Here is a 17,719-nt window from a genome sequence, read left to right as displayed (position 1 = left end):
TAACTACTAATATAACCTGCTGTTGACTGGAAGCCTTACTGATAACATAGTTGATTAACATATTTTCTGTTGTAAGCTAGAGAAAAAAATATTATTAAGAAAATTGCAAGGAAGAGAAAATGTATTTACAGTACTATATTCACTGAAAGAAAAAAAAATTCCATGTAAAGTGGACCCACAGAGTTCACACCTGTGTTGTTGAAGGGTCAGTGGCATTAATATATTCCAAAGTCTAAATGTTAAAAAAATATTCTGGATTTCAGGATAACCAAGAATGAACAAATCTGTGTCATCTAGGTAAACACAAGTAAGCTGTCTTTCCTGTTACTCTCGAAACTAAGAAGTAGTCATCAAATACATGACTTTGTAAAATAGTTTTTATCTTTTTTAGAAAACAGATGCTCTAAAAAGAAAGTGTGGTTCTAGAGTTGACACATTTTTAAATATGAGTAACACAGATTCACACAGAACGATCCTCAGGGGTGCAGACAGCAGTAAGCACGGCCTGCCCTGGGTGCTACAGCAGGCGCAGGAGAAGCAGGTGGCTGATTAACATCCCACAGGATACGTTAGCAATCCTGGATTAAAACCTTAGCCACGAGTGCTTCTTTTAAAGTGCAAACATACTGGGAATTGAGAGTTTTGGGGTTATTTATTTATAAAAATTAGTTTCAAAATAAGATTCTTTTAAACAACTAAGGTTACTTTCTTCCAAACACGTAGATAAAAATCCTGCAGGAGAGAAAAGGGAATCTTGATTTGACAGAGGGGAAAGAGATGTCAACATTTCTGAGAAGATTCAGGCAAAAACTGAAAAGGAAACATAAGTGTACCAGAATAAGTGTGCCCACTGTAGCATTTTGCCAAGAGCTCTGTAGCACCTCAGGCCCCTCTAGAACCAGTGTCTTCTTGGGCACCTGGAATCCAGACCGGCAGTACCAGCAATACAGATAAGCCATGAGGGGTAGCTTCTGCTGACAGCTTGAGAAAGGACAATGAACCACCATTTAGAACATTAAGTCAATGAAAATTGTTTTCCAAATTCCAAGATTCTGATTTATAAAAAACTCTGTTGGAATACTATCTATTAATGGATTGGCAACTATTAAACCTAGAATCTATGTCAAAGATTAGTTCACTTAAAGAGGTCAGCATGGATGTTGCAGTTCTCCATGCAGAAAGTCTGGAGAGAACCTAAGTTGGATAAGGTGGTTGGGCTGTGCACTGCATGTAGATGACATCCTCTGAAGCCAAGCAGTATGATGGCACTAACCACATATTTAACAGCAAGGTTCTGGTTAAATTACAATCTATTCGCAGGACTGGATACAATGCAGTCATTAGAACACTACAGAGGGTTATTTAATGCTCTGGAAAAATGCTGTTGACATGAAAAAGTAAGATGTACATACAGTATGCTCCTATTTTTGTAAGAAAAAAAATCAACTACATCAACCTAAAGTACACATAAAGAAAAGGACCAGAAGGAAACAGACTAACATGCTAACACACACTAGGTGTAGTAGCAGGATTATAAATAATTTTAGATTTCTTTAGCCTTTTCTGCCTATTCCAATTTTTTTGACAATAAACAGGAAACTAGGAGGGAAATACATAAGTTGGCTCATTCTAGTAACAAAGTGAAGTAGGAAGAAAAGTAATTTTTCATCTCTCACATACCATTACTTAAATAAATAAATGGAGTAATATAAATACTTACTCGGCCATGAGTTTGGCTATGCGGTGACAGTCATTCTTGTCATAAAACCAGATACTGTATATTGACACTTGAAAACAAAGAGAAAAAAATGGTAAAGGGAAATGAGGTTTCAACATACATGTAAGTAATATAGTATTACCATGGGATGCCACAGAATTTATCACTAGACTCTCAAATTGTTAAAGATTCCTCTAAAGAAAAAAATGCCTTTCCCCAAAAATGTTTAGTAAAATTTTTTTAAAAAATAATTTTATTTATTTATTTATTTTATTCTTAGAGAGAGGGGAAAGGAGAAAGAGAGGGAGAGAAACATCACTGTGTGGTTGCCTCTCATTCACTCCCCCAACTGGGGACCTGATGTGCAACCTAGTCACGGGCCCTGACTGGGAATCGAAACAAAGACACTTGGCTCGCAGGCCGACGCTCAATCCACTGAGGCATAGCAGCCAGGGCGAAAATGTTTAGTAAAATTATTAATAAAATTAGGATAGGTAAACTGTTCAGATGAAAACTACAAAAATAGTTGGTTTTAGACATTCTTACCAGCTCTCATTGAGCCTAAGATGCCATTAAGTGTAAGATGAACCATTATTTTATGTATTATCAAGAAAGAAAAATGATACCAACTAAACTAAGAATGAACAGTGACTACAACATGCATTCCAAATAGATAGGAAAATGTGGAAAAAAGGTATTAATTATTGAAAACCAAGTTTACCAGCCATCAAACACTAGAACTTTTGTGAGTCTCTTGAAACTGAAAATACAATGTCACAGTAAAAATAAAGCTTTAAAAACAAATACCAGCTCCAGATCCATCCTATGATCAACTCTGTCCATCACTTCTTTTCCCATCTTTTTTTTTTATCCCCAGTATGGTGATTAGCACAAGAAAGTCCACACACACACAAATTTGGTGAATAGATAAAGGAACTTTGTTAAAGATAACAATACATAAAAATATTGTATATACTTTTTGGATAACGCAGGCTAGAAATGCTGAACATATATGTCAAAATAAATATATGGATAGGTATGGCTTTTTGCTACCATGTGCACCCACTGTGACACAGCTTGTCCCAGGATGCACTTCCTTTCTTACTTCCAACTACTCCCTGGCACAGGAAGGGCAGGTATCATTATGCTTTCTTAAAAAAAACAAAACAAAACAAAAAAAAAACTTTTAATTTTGAAATAACTGAAACTTCACACATTAAAAAAAAAAAAAAGGGCAGAGATCCTGTGTGCCTTGTTTCCTCCAATTGTAACATTCTGTAAAACTGTAGTATAGTATCACAGCCAGACTACTGATACTGATAGTCAAAATACAGAATGTTTCCATGGCCACACCCACCTCCCACGGTCCCCCATCCCACCTCTGACCACTAGCACACTAATCTGTTCTCTATTTCTATAATGCTGTCATTTCAAGACTGTTAATATAAATGGAATCATATAGTATACAACTTTTTGATATTGGCTTACCTGACTCACCATAATTCCCTTGCCATTCAGCCCAGTCATTGCTTATATCAGTAGTCCATCCCCCCCGACACCCCCTTTTTTTGCTGAGTAGTATCATGAAACAAATGCATGAGTTTGTTTAACCATTTATCTATTGAAGGACATTTAATGTTTCCAGTTTTTGGATATTATAAATAAAGCTGCTATGAAATGTTTGTGTACAAGTTTTTGTTTGAAACTAAGTTTTTGTTTCTTTGGGTTAAATGCCCAAAAGTACAGTTACTGGCCACAGCAGTTCCACGTTTAGTTTAATAAGAAACGATTAAACTGTTTTCCAGGGTGGTTGTGCTACTTTATACTCCCACCAGCAATGTGTGAGCAATTTAGTTTGCATTCTTAACAAGCACTTACTGTTCTCAACATTTTAAACTTTGTATGCATTCTAATGGGTGTACAGTATTGTATCTCCTTTTGGGAGGGCAGTTTGATAACTCTGACAATCAGGAGTTAGTTATCATTTATATTAAATGTTCATATAGAGCTTGTTGGGTCAATCTTCATCCCCATTATGTTTTCTGGACAACTGCACCAGAAAACGGTATGGGGCGTTCCTTATTCCTTTGGCCCAGACAGCTTTGTTGAGCTTGGTGTTAATGTGCACACCTGGAGTTCCCATCTCCTTCATGTCAAATCTGCAGATGTCTTTCAGTGCTCAAGGGGAACTCTTCTTGAAACTCACTTGATGGGTGTGCTTATAAATGTTGATGGTGTATTCTCTGGTCACTACCTCACTGACGGCTGAATAACCTTTGTTCTTGCTACCCTTCTTCACAGGAGCCGTTCTGCTGGGCCCAAGTTGGAAAGGAAGTCGTTGTGTTTAAGAAAAGAAAAATTCTTTGATTGATTTTAGAGAGAGGAGGAGAGGAAGAGTGAGAATGACATCGATTTCTTGTTCCACTTGTTTCTATTCACTGGCTGTTTCTTGCATGTACCCTGACCAGGGATGGAACCCACAACCTTGCATGTTGGGATGATGCTCTAACTGAGCTACCCAGCCAGAGCCAAGTCACTGTGGTTTCAATTTACATTTCCCTAACAGCTAGTGATGCTGACATCTCTTCATGTGCTTCTTTGTCATCTATATACCCTCTTTATTCAATTGTCTGTTCGTGTCTTTTGCTCCTTATAATTGTTTTTTTTTTACTGTTGAGTTTTGAGAGTTCTTTATATGTTCAAGACACTAGTCCCTTGTCAGATATGTGATTTGAAAGTATTTTCTCCCTGTTTGCAAATTATTTTTTCTTCTTCTTAATAAGGTCCTTCCAAAGAAAACGTTTTTAATGTTGACAAGGTCTAATTTATCAATTTTTCCTTTCATGAATCATACTTTAGGTGTTAAGTCTAAGAACTCTTGGCTGAGCCATAGTTCCAAAATCTTGTTTTTTCTTAAAAGGTTTATATATTTACATTTAAGTTGGTGCTCCATCTTGAGTTAATTTTTGTACAGAAAGATTTAGGTAAAGGTTCTTGGTTTGTTTTTTTCTTTTTGGTCTAATTATTCCAATATTATTTGTTGAAAATACTCTCCTCTCTCTACTGAGTAATCTTTTGCTGCCCTGTCAAATATCAGTTGGGCCTATTTGTGTGGGTCTATTTCTGAATTATTTATTGTCCCATTAATTTATTTGTTTACCTCTCTACCAATATCCCACTGTGTTGATTACAAAAGCTCCTCAACAGGCTTTCATATTGGGTCAAATAATTCCTTCCTCTTTATGCTTGTTTTTTTAAGAGTATTTTAGCTTCTATAGCCTGTGCCTTTCTATTTTAATCTTAGAATTAAGTTTATCTATGCCTATAAAAAATCTTGCTGGGATTTTGATAGAAGTGCTGTAAGCTTATAGGTCAGTTTGGGAAAAGATGACATCTTTATTCTGTTGAATCCTTTAATACATGAGGAATATGGTACACATCTCCATTTACTGAGGTCTTCTTTGATTTTTTTCAATATTCTTATTATTTTATTTTTTAAATTCTCACCCACGGATGTTTTTATTGACTTTAGAGAAAGGGAGGAAGAGAGAAAGAAACATTGATGTAACAGAGAAACAGCAATTGGTTGCCTCCCTATATGCATTCCAACCGGGGATCAAACCTATAACCTTTTTCTTTTTAAAAAGATTTTATTTATTTTTAGATAGGGGAAGGGAGGGAGAAAGAGAGGGAGAAAAACATCAGTGTGTGGTTGCCTCCAACTGGGGACGTGGCCCGCAACCCAGGCATGTGCTGACTGGGAATCAAACCGGCGGCTCTTTGGTTTGCAGGCAGGCCAGTACTCAATCCACAGAGCCACACTAGCCAGGGCCAAACCTATAACCTTTTGGATGATGCTCCAACCAACTGAGCTACCTGGCCAGGTCTCACCAGTATTTTAGAGTTTACCCAACTATTTAATTTTCTTAAGATTATAAATGGTATTGTTTTTAATTTGGGTTTCCACAAGTTCATTGTTATATGCAGAAATGTGACTTTTTTGTGTGTTTTGATCTTCCATCCTCACATCTTACTAAACTAATTAGTTCTAAGAGTTTGTAGATATCATCCATGAATAGGAACCTTTTATTTCTTCTTTCTCAATCTGCAGACCTTCTATTTTTCTTTTATGCCTTACTGCAGTGACTAGAACTTCCACTGCTATGTTGAATAGCAGTGATGACAGTGGACATCCTTGTCTTGTTCTTGACCTTAGAGGGAAACTGTCAGCCTTTCACTGTAAATATGATGTTTGTTGTAGATGCTCTTCATTAAGATGAGACAGTTCACTTCTATTCATAACTTAAAAGCTTTATTCATGAATGAACATTGAATTCTATCCAATTATTTGTGTTTGTGTATCAAAAATACAACATGGCTTGGCCAGTGTGGCTCAGTTGCTTAAAGGATTGATGTTTCTGTCACACTGATATTTTCTTTTCTCTCTCTGAAAGCGATGGGGAAAAAAAATGTTCTCAGATGAGGATTAAAAAACCAAAACAAAAAACAATATGATTACATGATATTTTTTTTGTCTCCTCTTTAGCCTGTTAATATGGGGAATTACACTGATTGATTTTCAATACTGAGCAAGCTTCTTCGCATATCTGGAGTAAAGTCTATCTAGGCATTTTTTATATTTCTTTTCTATTTATTGTTGAATTTACTAATTTTGGTTGAGGACTTTAAAAATCTAATTTAATGAGAGGTAATGATATGTAGCTTTTTTTTTGTTTTTGTTACTGTCTCTATCTTGTTTGGATATCAGGGTAATACTGGTATTATAAAAATCAGTTGAGAAGTATTCCTTTCTTTTCTGTATCCTGGAAGAAACTGTAAAATTAGTATTAATTCTCCTTTGAATTCTCCATTAAAACCATCTGGGCCTGGAGATTTGTTTCAGAAGTTTTTAAATTATGAATTCAGCCCTGACTGGTGTGGCTCAGTGGGTTGGGCACTGTTCCATAAACCAAAAGATTGCTGGTTCAATTCCCCATCAGGGCACATGTATGAGGCTGAGGGCCAGGTTCCCAGTTGGGGGCATGTGAGAGGCAACTGATTGATGTTTCTTTCCCTCTCTTTCTCCTTCCCTTCTCCTCTCTCTAAAAATAACATAACATCTTAAAAAAAACTGTGAATTCATTTTCTTTGATGACTACAGGACTATTCATATTATCTAGTGTATATTGGTTTAGTTTTGTAGTTTGTGGTTTTCAAGGGATTGGTCCATTTTTTTCTAAATTGTCAAGTTTATGAGTATAAAGTTGCTTATAGCATTCTCTTATTACTCTTTTAAAGTCTGGGGGATCTGTGGTAATATCCTCTATTTCAATCCTGATACTGGTAATCTGCATTCTTTTTTAAGTCTTGCTAAAGGGTTTATTAATTTTATTGATTCTTTTTCAAAGAACCAGCTTTTTAGTTGATTTTTCTCTATTTTTAATTTCATTGATTTCTGCTGTCATCTTTATTCTACTTTATTTCTGTATGCTTTCAGTTGATTTTGTTCTTTTTCTAATTCCTTGAGCTAGGAATTTAGTAGGCTCTCAGCCAGTGTTGACTGAAAGGGTGGAAAATTTCCCATGGTTAGGCCACCTGTTGTGCCTCTGGGGGAAAGGAAGCCTCTGACCTTCACAAATGGAGTCTGCTTCCCAGGTCAGGCTGGTTGTATGTGACTCTTCCCCTGCACCCATCTTTCCTTCATGGAAAGCAGAAAAAGCACTCCCTTGATGGTCACTTATTGCTAGCAGGGCTTCCAATCTTTTCTGCCAGTTTTGCTGGGCTCACCTGGAATTGTTGGCAGGACTCCCATTGGATTTACGGAAAGAAATGAGCCTCCCTGGGCCATATTCTATTGCTAGGTTGGAGGTTGAGAAACACCAGGTCCAAGCCCCCTTATTCTGTTGTGTAGAAAGGTTGTAAGACACCCTGCTGCTGTGTTCTGTCAGTTCTGGGTCCTACACCAGATCACCTTCCTCTTTTCACCTTTCAGAGTTCTCTTGACTGTCTCTTGTGTTATTTCTGAATTTTACACTTACAGGGAGAAGCAAAGAGAAGTCTATGCCATTTTGTTTGTATCAAAAGTCTCATTATGCACTTTTATAAATGGAAAACAGGCTCATGGAAAGAGTAAGTGACTCATTAATAAGACTAAGTGACTTATTAATAAATCAGAGAAAAACAGTCTCAGAACTAGAACTTAGGTCTTCTCATTTCTAAGCCAGTAGTCTTACCGCTACACATCTATTGCCTCACTAGTTTAAATAACAAAATTTTTACAGAAATAAAGTTAATGAACTTCAATTATGCATGAAGGAAGATTAAAGCAACACATCAAAGAAATATAAATAACTGAGTAAGTTAAAAATTATACACTAAAAGGATAGAATATAGAACTATAAATGTTAGTAGTATAAGAAAATTTAAAGTACTTTTAAAAATAGCTATTATTTCTACTCTATAAAGATGCTGTCAAGATACTATAACTTAGAAAAACCACTGTTAATAAAAGCTAAAAAGCTATTTTAATCGTGAATTTTTTTGTTTTACCTTGAATTAAGGTAATTATATTGGGCTGGCCAAAATGTTTGTTACATTTTTTTCTGAAAAATGACTAGTACTGCTCAGTTGTCTTTAACTTCACTTGAAACAATTTGGTTACTGTATTGTGACAGTTGTCATATCAGCGTGCAATTAAAAACAAAACATCAAAATTGGTGAGTTTTTGTGCAGCCATTTTAATATTGAAGATGAAAGAAAATACACAACACTTTTCGCATATTATGCTTTATTTTTCAAGACAGGTGAAAACATGACTGAAATGCAAAAAATAATTCGTGCAATATATGGAGAAGGTGCTGTGATTCATCGAATGTGTTAAAAGTGGTTTGTGAAGTTTCTTGGTACTAATGACATTTTGGCCAAGTAATTCTTTGCTGTGGGGCTATCTTGTGCATTGGAAGATGTTTAGTAGCACCTCTGGTCACTATCCACTGGCAGCTAATAGAGGGAGACAGCCGACATACTCAAAATATCCAAATCAATAAAGTTATCAGTGAAAATGAAAAATGTGTCTTATTTTATGGAAAAAACTAAATGAATTATTTTTTGCCAATCCAGTATTTCTCTACAAGACTTTATGGCCAATCACAACTTTAAAAAGTCCCTTTCAATACAAATAAAAATTTAATTGGAATTTTTAGTTTTCACTGTAGAGTGAATGAAAATATTATTGATATGCAGAGTAAGTGAATGATTTCATTTTAATGAATAAAGAACACAGAGATTTCCCCCTACATTGTTCACGAGGGGATTCTCTGGCAGGGAAACCCTCCAATTACATGAAAACTGTCCTATACTGTCAGACCCCATGCCTAGCCATCTGTCCTGCAGGTGACTGCATGGACCACCATGAGTCAGCTGAGGTTGGCTTTTGTTTTTGGAGTCTTTGAACTCCTGTAAAGAGTTTCTCATGTTTGGAACCCATTTTCATTGTCAAAACACTACTGATGCTTCAAACAGAATCAACATCCAATGAATAAAAAGTAATTTTGAAGTATGTAAGGCAACAGATTAAATTTAGCTTTGACAGCCCAAAAGAAGAGCACAGAAGCAGCCTTGTAACAGAGGAGATAAATTATTAAGTATTATCTACTGCCGGGTCTTGGCTATGTTCTTAGCAGCTAACGACTGCTCCAACATAGAATAATTAGACTGGGCTTTGAAAAGACTCCATATATGGCAATTACACACACTTACTTTTCTTTAAATATGCCTCTTCCAACCTTGGCTAAAGAACATCCAAAACACAAAAGTCCAAATGCAAATGATTCCAGTTTTCCTCTAATGCACACACCCATACTACTTATAGTGATGAAAAAATGTTTATGATATACAATACATCAGGCTCAGAGAGGCACACAAACATGTTTTGGGGGGTGGGGGGCCAAAGAGAGGCATTTAATTATGTTTTCATAGGGGACTGTAAACCAAAGTCTTAGCAAAGAATTCCATATCGATAATCAAAATAAATCCATCAGAGCTGTCAGCTTATTATGACAAATCTTCACTTAGGTCCCCCCTTTTCTTTTGAAAAAATATGCTTTCAATTTAGAAATAAGACACATGCCTTCCGCTCTTGTATATTATCAAGTAAACTGCCAAAAAGAGCCAAACACTTTCAAAGGCATGTTTGTAGAAGAAATAAAGATAAGGAAGCCATAATGATAGCTTAATGGGTAAAGGATAAGAGTCACACTCGATTCTGCCAAAAGCAGACCTGTAGAGGTTCAGACACGCATTCAAGATCAGCTGTCTGCCAACATATCAAATGCTCAGTGCATGCAACTGGCAAGGAGGCCCAAAGACCTGCCATTAAGCCTGTCATTGTCACCAGTGAGGAAAGACAGACAAGTTTGCCAGATAGCTAAAACTGCGGAGGACCTTGTTTCCAAACCAAAACAAGTATTTTCCTCAATAAAATTTACACTATAAGGCCTAATACATCCTGCCAACAATTCACTTGCTAAAACAACCTGAAATAATTTTCCTTGATTAACTATACCATAGAGGATTTAGGGATTTGACAATATAGTACTGCTTGGCTATGGCAAATAATGATGGCATCCTGTATGATAAATGGCTTTTCTCAAGATGAAAGCAAACTATTAGATACCCACCATATATCATGGCTGTTAACAGCTGTCCCCAATAAGTCATGCTGTAGAGGCAAGTCACTGAAGAGTTAGGAAGTATGACAGGATATTTAATTACCTTTAGTTTGTACTTCCATGAAAAATATGAAGATGCAGAAAATAAAACCAAATGTTTCCTTTTCTTTTCAAATGACAGCCCTTTTCTTTTGAAAGTGAAAAATAAGACTGACAAAGATTAAAGGTATTTGGATTATTTAATATTGAGAAACTTTTAAAAAGCTGAGGGGCAAGAGGTTTGCATTTCCCTAGAGAGCCTGTTTGAAGATCCAACAGCCTATTATGATTTGATATAGTACTTTACTCATCTGGAGTGGTATATGGAATATATAAAGTCAAAATAAGCCAAATTAATAACATGGAGGCTTTATAAAATCCCTTGAGACTTCTAGAGATCTTGTGAAATGTCACAAAAACAGAGCTGGAAATCCCTCTCTTGAACAACATATGTTGTCTTTTTGACTCATTTATTATTTAGATTTGACCTACTTTCTAAAAGGATTTGAGAAGGCTGGAGATTTTCTCAGCATGGTACAAAGCAGAAAAGGAGGTTTGATAAAAGCTTTTTGGCAATGGTGTTCAGAGTAACAAAACTTCTAAAGATGATACTGACAAAGATCCCCTACACCAGGAAACAAAAACAAGGAAATGGGCTCTGAACACAGCCAAAAACATTTACTCTAGACATAAGAAAGATCCTTCTGATTATTAAAATAATACAAGGCTGGAACAGATTACATAAACATAGTCTGCCCTGGCAAGTATAAAACCACATGAACACCAAACAGCTGGGAAAGAGAGAGAAGAGAAAGGCTCTGAGGTGGGAGTAAGAATGCACACACAGGCAGGTGAGGAAACGCCAGCGTATTTATAAGAAAGGCTGGCAGATATGTTTCAGTTACCATAGCAGCTTACTCCTTTTGGCCAAAAGAACATATCTTAAAACAATACTGAAACTAACATGGTAGAGATGGAGCCCACCTAAAAAATTTTTAATTGTAAATATCTGTTTATTGAACATTAATTAAAAGACTTGGCTCAGGTGATTTTATTTATTTATTTTTAGAGAAAGGGGAAGGGAGGGAGAAAAAGGGAGAGAAACACTGATCAGTTGCCTCCTGCACACCTCTACCTGGGGACCTGGCCTGCAACTGAGGCATGTATTCTGATGGGAATCAAACCAGCAACCTTTTTGTTTGCAGGATGACGCCCAACCCACTGAGACACACCACTCAGGGCTGGCCAGGTAATTTAAAAATGCTGTTTTGCAAGCTCTTTGTTTTATTATTTTAAAATTTGGTACCACTCTCTAAATGAAATCAAACCTGAAAATACTTATTAGAAATGTTGCTTCCACAGTCCCTGTTAATATAATAATCTCAGTATAGGATCCAGACACATAAAATGACCCTTGAACTTTTTTAGGGATTAAGAAATAAACCTAAATATCACAACTAATCATTTTTATTTATAAACTTTTATTCTTAAATGATAGGCAAGCCCAAATAAAACAGTGGATCACATGAGGGTTTTATCTCTGCTGTTAGGATTTACTGCCATTACTGCCACAGTCCTCGCCACCCCCTAAGTTAGGAGAGCATCCCCTCAGTGTATGCTGCCAGTGATAACGGGTATGCCAAAATGTTGCAGATGTCCACTCCCGCCCCCCCGCTGGGGGTCTTTTCACCCTGGTGTCTCAAACAAATATTATCATTTTTTATGTATCTTAAGGGACAACAAAGGGTGAACAGAATGGCCCTTAGCCTCCATGAAACTGAGTTCCTATTTCCTAGGCTTCCAAAAATCTACACATAGGGCTTTGGAAAATAGGTCAGGCAGGTAGTGGTGTAAGAAAAGGCGGAACTTCTTTTCTCTCCTTTCCCTAACTTCTCTCCTACATATTCTTCTGTAAATTTACTAAAAGATCATCCAAACCAAGGTTGTAAGGCAAATGCCCATGGGGTTATAAGAAACCTCAGGAGGTGAGATCCATGAGGGTGAGGTGGGTATCCCTGCCCACAGCTCCGGCTTTTAGTGTTTGCAGGAATGCCGATGCTGTGTGACCATGCATACCATTTTGTCCCAAGAAAAAACAGAAATCCAGGTGTTATGGGTGTGTGTGTGTAAAATACTTTTATTTATTTTTTTCCTAACTTTTAAATACTGGTGGGAAACGCTTATCCTATGTGTTCCTTATGAATAAAAAGAAAAAGCTGAGCATGCCTGGAAGCACTGACTCTGTAAGCAGCTCCGAACTGCCTGGATCCTCCAGGGTACTGAACCTCAAGGCTCAGCCTGGAGACTAATCCTGCCAACTCCAGAGCAGCTTCCAATCTTCTCACACTAGTGGTTACTCTGTGTTTCAATTTTTACCTTCACAATGAACTTCACTATGTAAACACAGGTGAAAACCTATACATATACATATTAAGAACACATTTCTGCCATTTAGCAACAAGTAATTGTTGCATTCCTTTGTGAGTTCTCATAAGAGAAAATATTACAGATAAATGGTGCAACATGGTTAACTTGAAAAATCTTTATAATTAAGATACTACCACAATTTAAAAAATACATAAAATTACTTTTTTACATGACAACACTACTTTGTGGGAGGTGGGAGGGAGCCAGTAATTAGCAAGGCGTAACGAAAATAATCTGCTTTGGAAATTCTAAAATGTTCATGGACTCACAAAGTTAACAAAAGACACCTGGCAGAGGCTCTACTAAGCAGCAGCCTACAGCAGATATAAAGTAATACAGGTTTCTGAAATGTCTGACCTAACAGTGCCTCCAGGTCAGCCTTGGAGTCTAAGTCACTCTGTGTTTTCATGGTGTTTTTACCTCTTCAATCTACAAATGTGGCAACAGCAATGCTCTTTCCTTATCTTGGCCCAGAAGGCCAGACTAATGCAGTTGCCACAGATCCTTTCTCTTTCTCTGATTACAGAATCATACCCACCACAGCAGTGCTGCTGCTGATGGGGGAAAACTGACTGCCTTTCCTCAGGCTAAGTAAGAAGCACTGTGCTGAATTCAAAGATCACAAAGAACGAACTGTGGAACTTTAAAAATTGTTTATAAATTCCTCCTTCAGTTTGGAGGTAGAACTCACATTTTTTGACTTGACAAATTATAAACTTCTCTTGCAAGTAAATTTCCTGCACCGTGCTTTAAGTCTGAAGATTCGCGCCAAGTGCCAACAGCCACCTACCATCTCTACTGTTCTGAGTCTTGCCCTTGAACTGAGAAAGGACAAGCAGAGAAAAATAAAGGGCATACACTACAGTATTTCTTCTACTAAAACTTTCCATTTGGCAGCTGCATTTTCAACACTATGGAAATGAATCTCCCTGCTTTTTCTAGTGATCTAATTTTAATTAAAAATGCTCTGTATCAGGAGACTGATGCCCGATATAAAGGAAAAGTAGTAAGTGAAGCAGAAACGAAGGGGTACTTCTCACAGGCTTTTGGAGGTAAGTTCTTAAAAATATTAAAAAGCATAATGTTTTTATTTTAATTGTTCTTGTTATGATGATTTTTTTATTGTTGTTAAGCAGGTTATGGAACAGCATACTTTGTTCATTTTCCCAAAAGTACTTTTGGGCTATGGAAAAGTGGCATTTAGAGAGCAATCCATGCCTTAAGATGTTGAGTGGAGGAAACACAGAGTTGCCCTTCTATCTCTGATGGATCAAGTTTTGACTATTACTAGCCTAATGATTCAAATTTACAAATGAAAATTCTCAGATCACAGGTCTTAATTAATTTCTACCATTAATTAACACAGTTGTTTTAGGAATAAGCATAGCATTCGGATTAATACAGTAGCTTATTTCATTATGAATTCTGACCCTTATCAGAAAGGCAGAGTTCTGACACTAAAAGTTCTAACCAATTTTATGACTTCTGCTTATAATTTTCTAAAAAAATACAATAGAGCCTAAAGGCAAATAAAATTCTTTAAAAGTACACAATAGTTTGATTAAAATGGTATATAGCACTTGATAAAGTGCTTGGCAAATGCCAGATATTAAATAAATATCACTGAATTAAGGTGTGTGAGTTAAATAATCACCTTATTTAAAAGCAAAGTAAAATATTGAAATAGTTTTGCAGAGGAAAATCACTAAGTGACAGAACTGATTTTGCAGAGCTCAATGGTACCACAAACCTTTATCTTAATATTTTAAGTTAACCAGGTTATGTCGTAAACTGTTTAGCTGTAACAGAAAAACCGGTTTTGCTTGCTTTGATATTTCTGTTAATTCAAACACTGAATTCTGGATTAAAAAGAAATTGCTCAGAACCCACCTTACAAATTATTCTCGCAATATTTTATAATTAAGTCATAAGTATACATATACACAGGTTACCACTTTCATTCTGAGGGATGCCTACAAAAGTGGAAATCAAAGGACCCCTTGACACTGGTCTTAGCGAAAAGCACCTTCTCAGAGAAACATACTAGTGAGGTATGTTGCTTATAGCAGGTGGTCACCAAATGCCTGCTGAAGGACAGTGAATAAGAGAAGTATGATTTCTTTATTGCAGAAAAGTGGTCTGTGGAGCTAAGTATCCTATGACACGGTCAAAAATGCACAGATCCTGTATCTGCTTTTTCAGAGGCTGCTCTCTATATGGAGAACCACCTGTCCTAGAGCATTTACTGAATGCTCTCAGCATTTTCTAGATATGATGGGAGATATTTTAAAGTACTTACCCAATTATTTTATTGTTAGTGAGTCTGTTCAGATCTGTCTATTCCTAAGTTTTGTTACACTGTTTTTTCAAGGAAACTGTCCATATAATCTAAGTTTTAAACTTCCACGAAAAAAGTTCTTCATAGTGGTTTCTGGTTTTAAAAAATGTGTGTTCTCTACCTTTAGTTCCCATATATACATATATTTCCTAATATTGCTTAGTATGCTTCCTCTCACTATTTTCATTGTTGTTGGATCAAACATGCTATAGGGGAGAGTGTTTTTTGAAAATTATGTAGATTTGATCTGTTGTTCTATTGCAATTTCTACTTTCTCCAATTAATTTCTACTCAGCTGTATTTTCATCTTAACTCAGATTCCTAACTTCTTGGGCTGGGTGGCCTACATGTAGTAATTTTTATAAAATTCTAATATGTACTTGGAAAAAAATGCAAATTCTTGCATTTCTGGAAGCAAGGTTATTCACGTATCCATCAGATCAAACTTAACTATATTGTTTAATATACCATAACCTTACTGAACTGTCTACTTTATCTGTCAATTAAATTTATCTGTCAATCTACAATTATAGATTTTTAACATTCCATATACATTTGACATATACTAGATACACATTAGTTTGGAATTGTTTTATCTTCTAGGTAATTTGCTCCTTTTATCATTATGTGGTAAATTTTATCCCAGATGTTTTTACCTTACAATCTATCATGTCTGACTAACATAGCTATATCAGTCTTGTTTGATTGGTTAATAGTTACCTAATATATCTTTTTATCCCTTAACTTTCAACCTTTCCAGGTGTTTGAATTTTAAGACTTTTTAAAAGGAATGCTTATTGATTTTAGAGACAGAGAGAAAGAGGGGAAAGACATTGATGTGAGAGAAAAACATTGATGGCTTGCCTCCAGTACACACCTGACCAGGGATCGATCCTGCAACCTAGGCATGTGCCCTGACTGGCAACTGAGCTACAATCCTTTTGTGTATGGGATGGTGCCCCAACCACCTGAACCACACAGCCAGGGCGAGTTTTAAGATTTTTGAAAGCGGCATAGTGGGCAAATTCTGTATCTTTAATCTCAGAATCTTGTCTTTTAACTAGTAGGTTTAGTTCACTTAACATTTGTTCTAATTACTGAATTATTTATTTATTGCCATTTTGTTTTGGGCTTTCTATTTCCCACGGTTTCTATTTACTTTGTTTTAATCCTGGTTTCTACTGGTTTAAAAGACATCCTATTTTTATTATGCAGTGGTTACCCTGAATCTTTTGAACACACATATCTTTTTTCCTTTTTAAAGATTTTATTTATTTTTAGAAAGAGGGGAAGGAAGGGAGAAAGAGAGGGAGAGAAACATCAATGTGTGGTTGTCTCTCACATGCCCCCAAACAGGGACCTGGCCCACAACCCAGGCATGTGTACTGACTGGGAATCAAACTGGTGGCACTTCGGTTTGCAGGCCAGCGCTCAGTCCACTGAGTCACACCAGCCAGGGCTGAACACACATATCTTGATTTAAAAGTCTATGACTAATCAGTTTATTTCAACTCAGTCTTGGGATGTGTTAGGTTTGAACAGCTTTTATGTTATTGCTGTCTAGTATTTTTGTTTCACCTTTTTAATTTCTACTCAAACTAGTCACTTTATTGTTTTATACAGTCACTGCTTATTTTGATTTACCTCCTTTTTTTTTGCTCATTATTGTTTCTTAAATTTCATTTTCTATTTTCTTGCTTTTAAACTATAGCCTTTAGAACTATACTATTAAATTTAAATTAAATACAATTAGAAATTTAGTTTCACTAGGCACATTTCAAATGCTCAATAGCATCACTTGGCTACCATACCGGATAGTGCTGCTAGACAGTTCTGTTTTTGTTGAAAAAAGTGTACTTTGTTCTCTTGGATTACTAAATTGTTGGTTGTTTTTTTCCTTGGTACTGTGAAAATATTATTCCTTTGTCTTCCAAATTCAGTAGCTGCAACTAAACATGCTGTCTAGTTGTTGCTGTTTGTAAACAGTCAATCTCAGGCAGCCTTTGGTTGCTGCTGTCTCTTTGCCTTTGATGATCTACCATATGTTCAGGTTTGTATTTATTTCTATTTATTATGCTTAGGGACTTATTCTACTGCCTACACCTGAGATTTATGTTTTTCACAGATTCTGGAAAGTTCTCAAACTCTTAAAATTATATCTCTCCCTAAATTTTATCATTCTGCCTTGGTGTAGCTCAGTGGCTTGAGTGTCAGCCTGTGAACTGAAGTGTTGCCAGTTCGATTCCCCACCAGGTCACATGCCTGGGTTGCAGGCTGGGTCCTAGGTTGGGGTGTGCGAGGCAACTGATCGCGCATCGATGTTTCTCTCCTGCTCTTTCTCCCTCTCTCTCTAAAAATAAATAAATACAAAAATCTTTCAATTTCATCGTTCTGAACTTCCTCTCTGTCATCTGTTAAGACTTTCCAATTCCATTCTCTCCGTCATATTTTCCATTTCTTTCTCACTCTGTGATGCACTCTGGATACTTTTCTTGGATGTCTCCTCCAGTTTCCCAAAATTCTTTCTAA

The 17,719-nt window shown here is 36.3% G+C and overlaps 1 protein-coding gene across 2 annotated transcripts in view; it reads right to left on the bottom strand.

Moving 5' to 3' along the window:
- DCP1A (decapping mRNA 1A) overlaps positions 1-17,719 on the bottom strand; it is a 64,701-nt gene that overhangs the window by 34,097 nt on the left and 12,885 nt on the right. For both annotated transcript variants that reach the window (XM_090284020.1, XM_090284021.1), the window contains exon 4: positions 1,721-1,787. In XM_090284020.1, the coding sequence (XP_090140146.1) occupies positions 1,721-1,787 (67 nt within the window). The remainder of the gene's footprint in view (positions 1-1,720; positions 1,788-17,719) is intronic.

The sequence above is a fragment of the Furipterus horrens genome, unplaced genomic scaffold (assembly GCF_987537825.1).
Source record: "Furipterus horrens unplaced genomic scaffold, mFurHor1.1.pri manual_scaffold_7, whole genome shotgun sequence".
In the NCBI taxonomy this organism is placed as follows: domain Eukaryota; kingdom Metazoa; phylum Chordata; class Mammalia; order Chiroptera; family Furipteridae; genus Furipterus; species Furipterus horrens.
The sequence above is the reverse complement of the archived record's forward strand: the minus strand, read 5'-3'. Positions and strand labels throughout refer to the sequence as shown.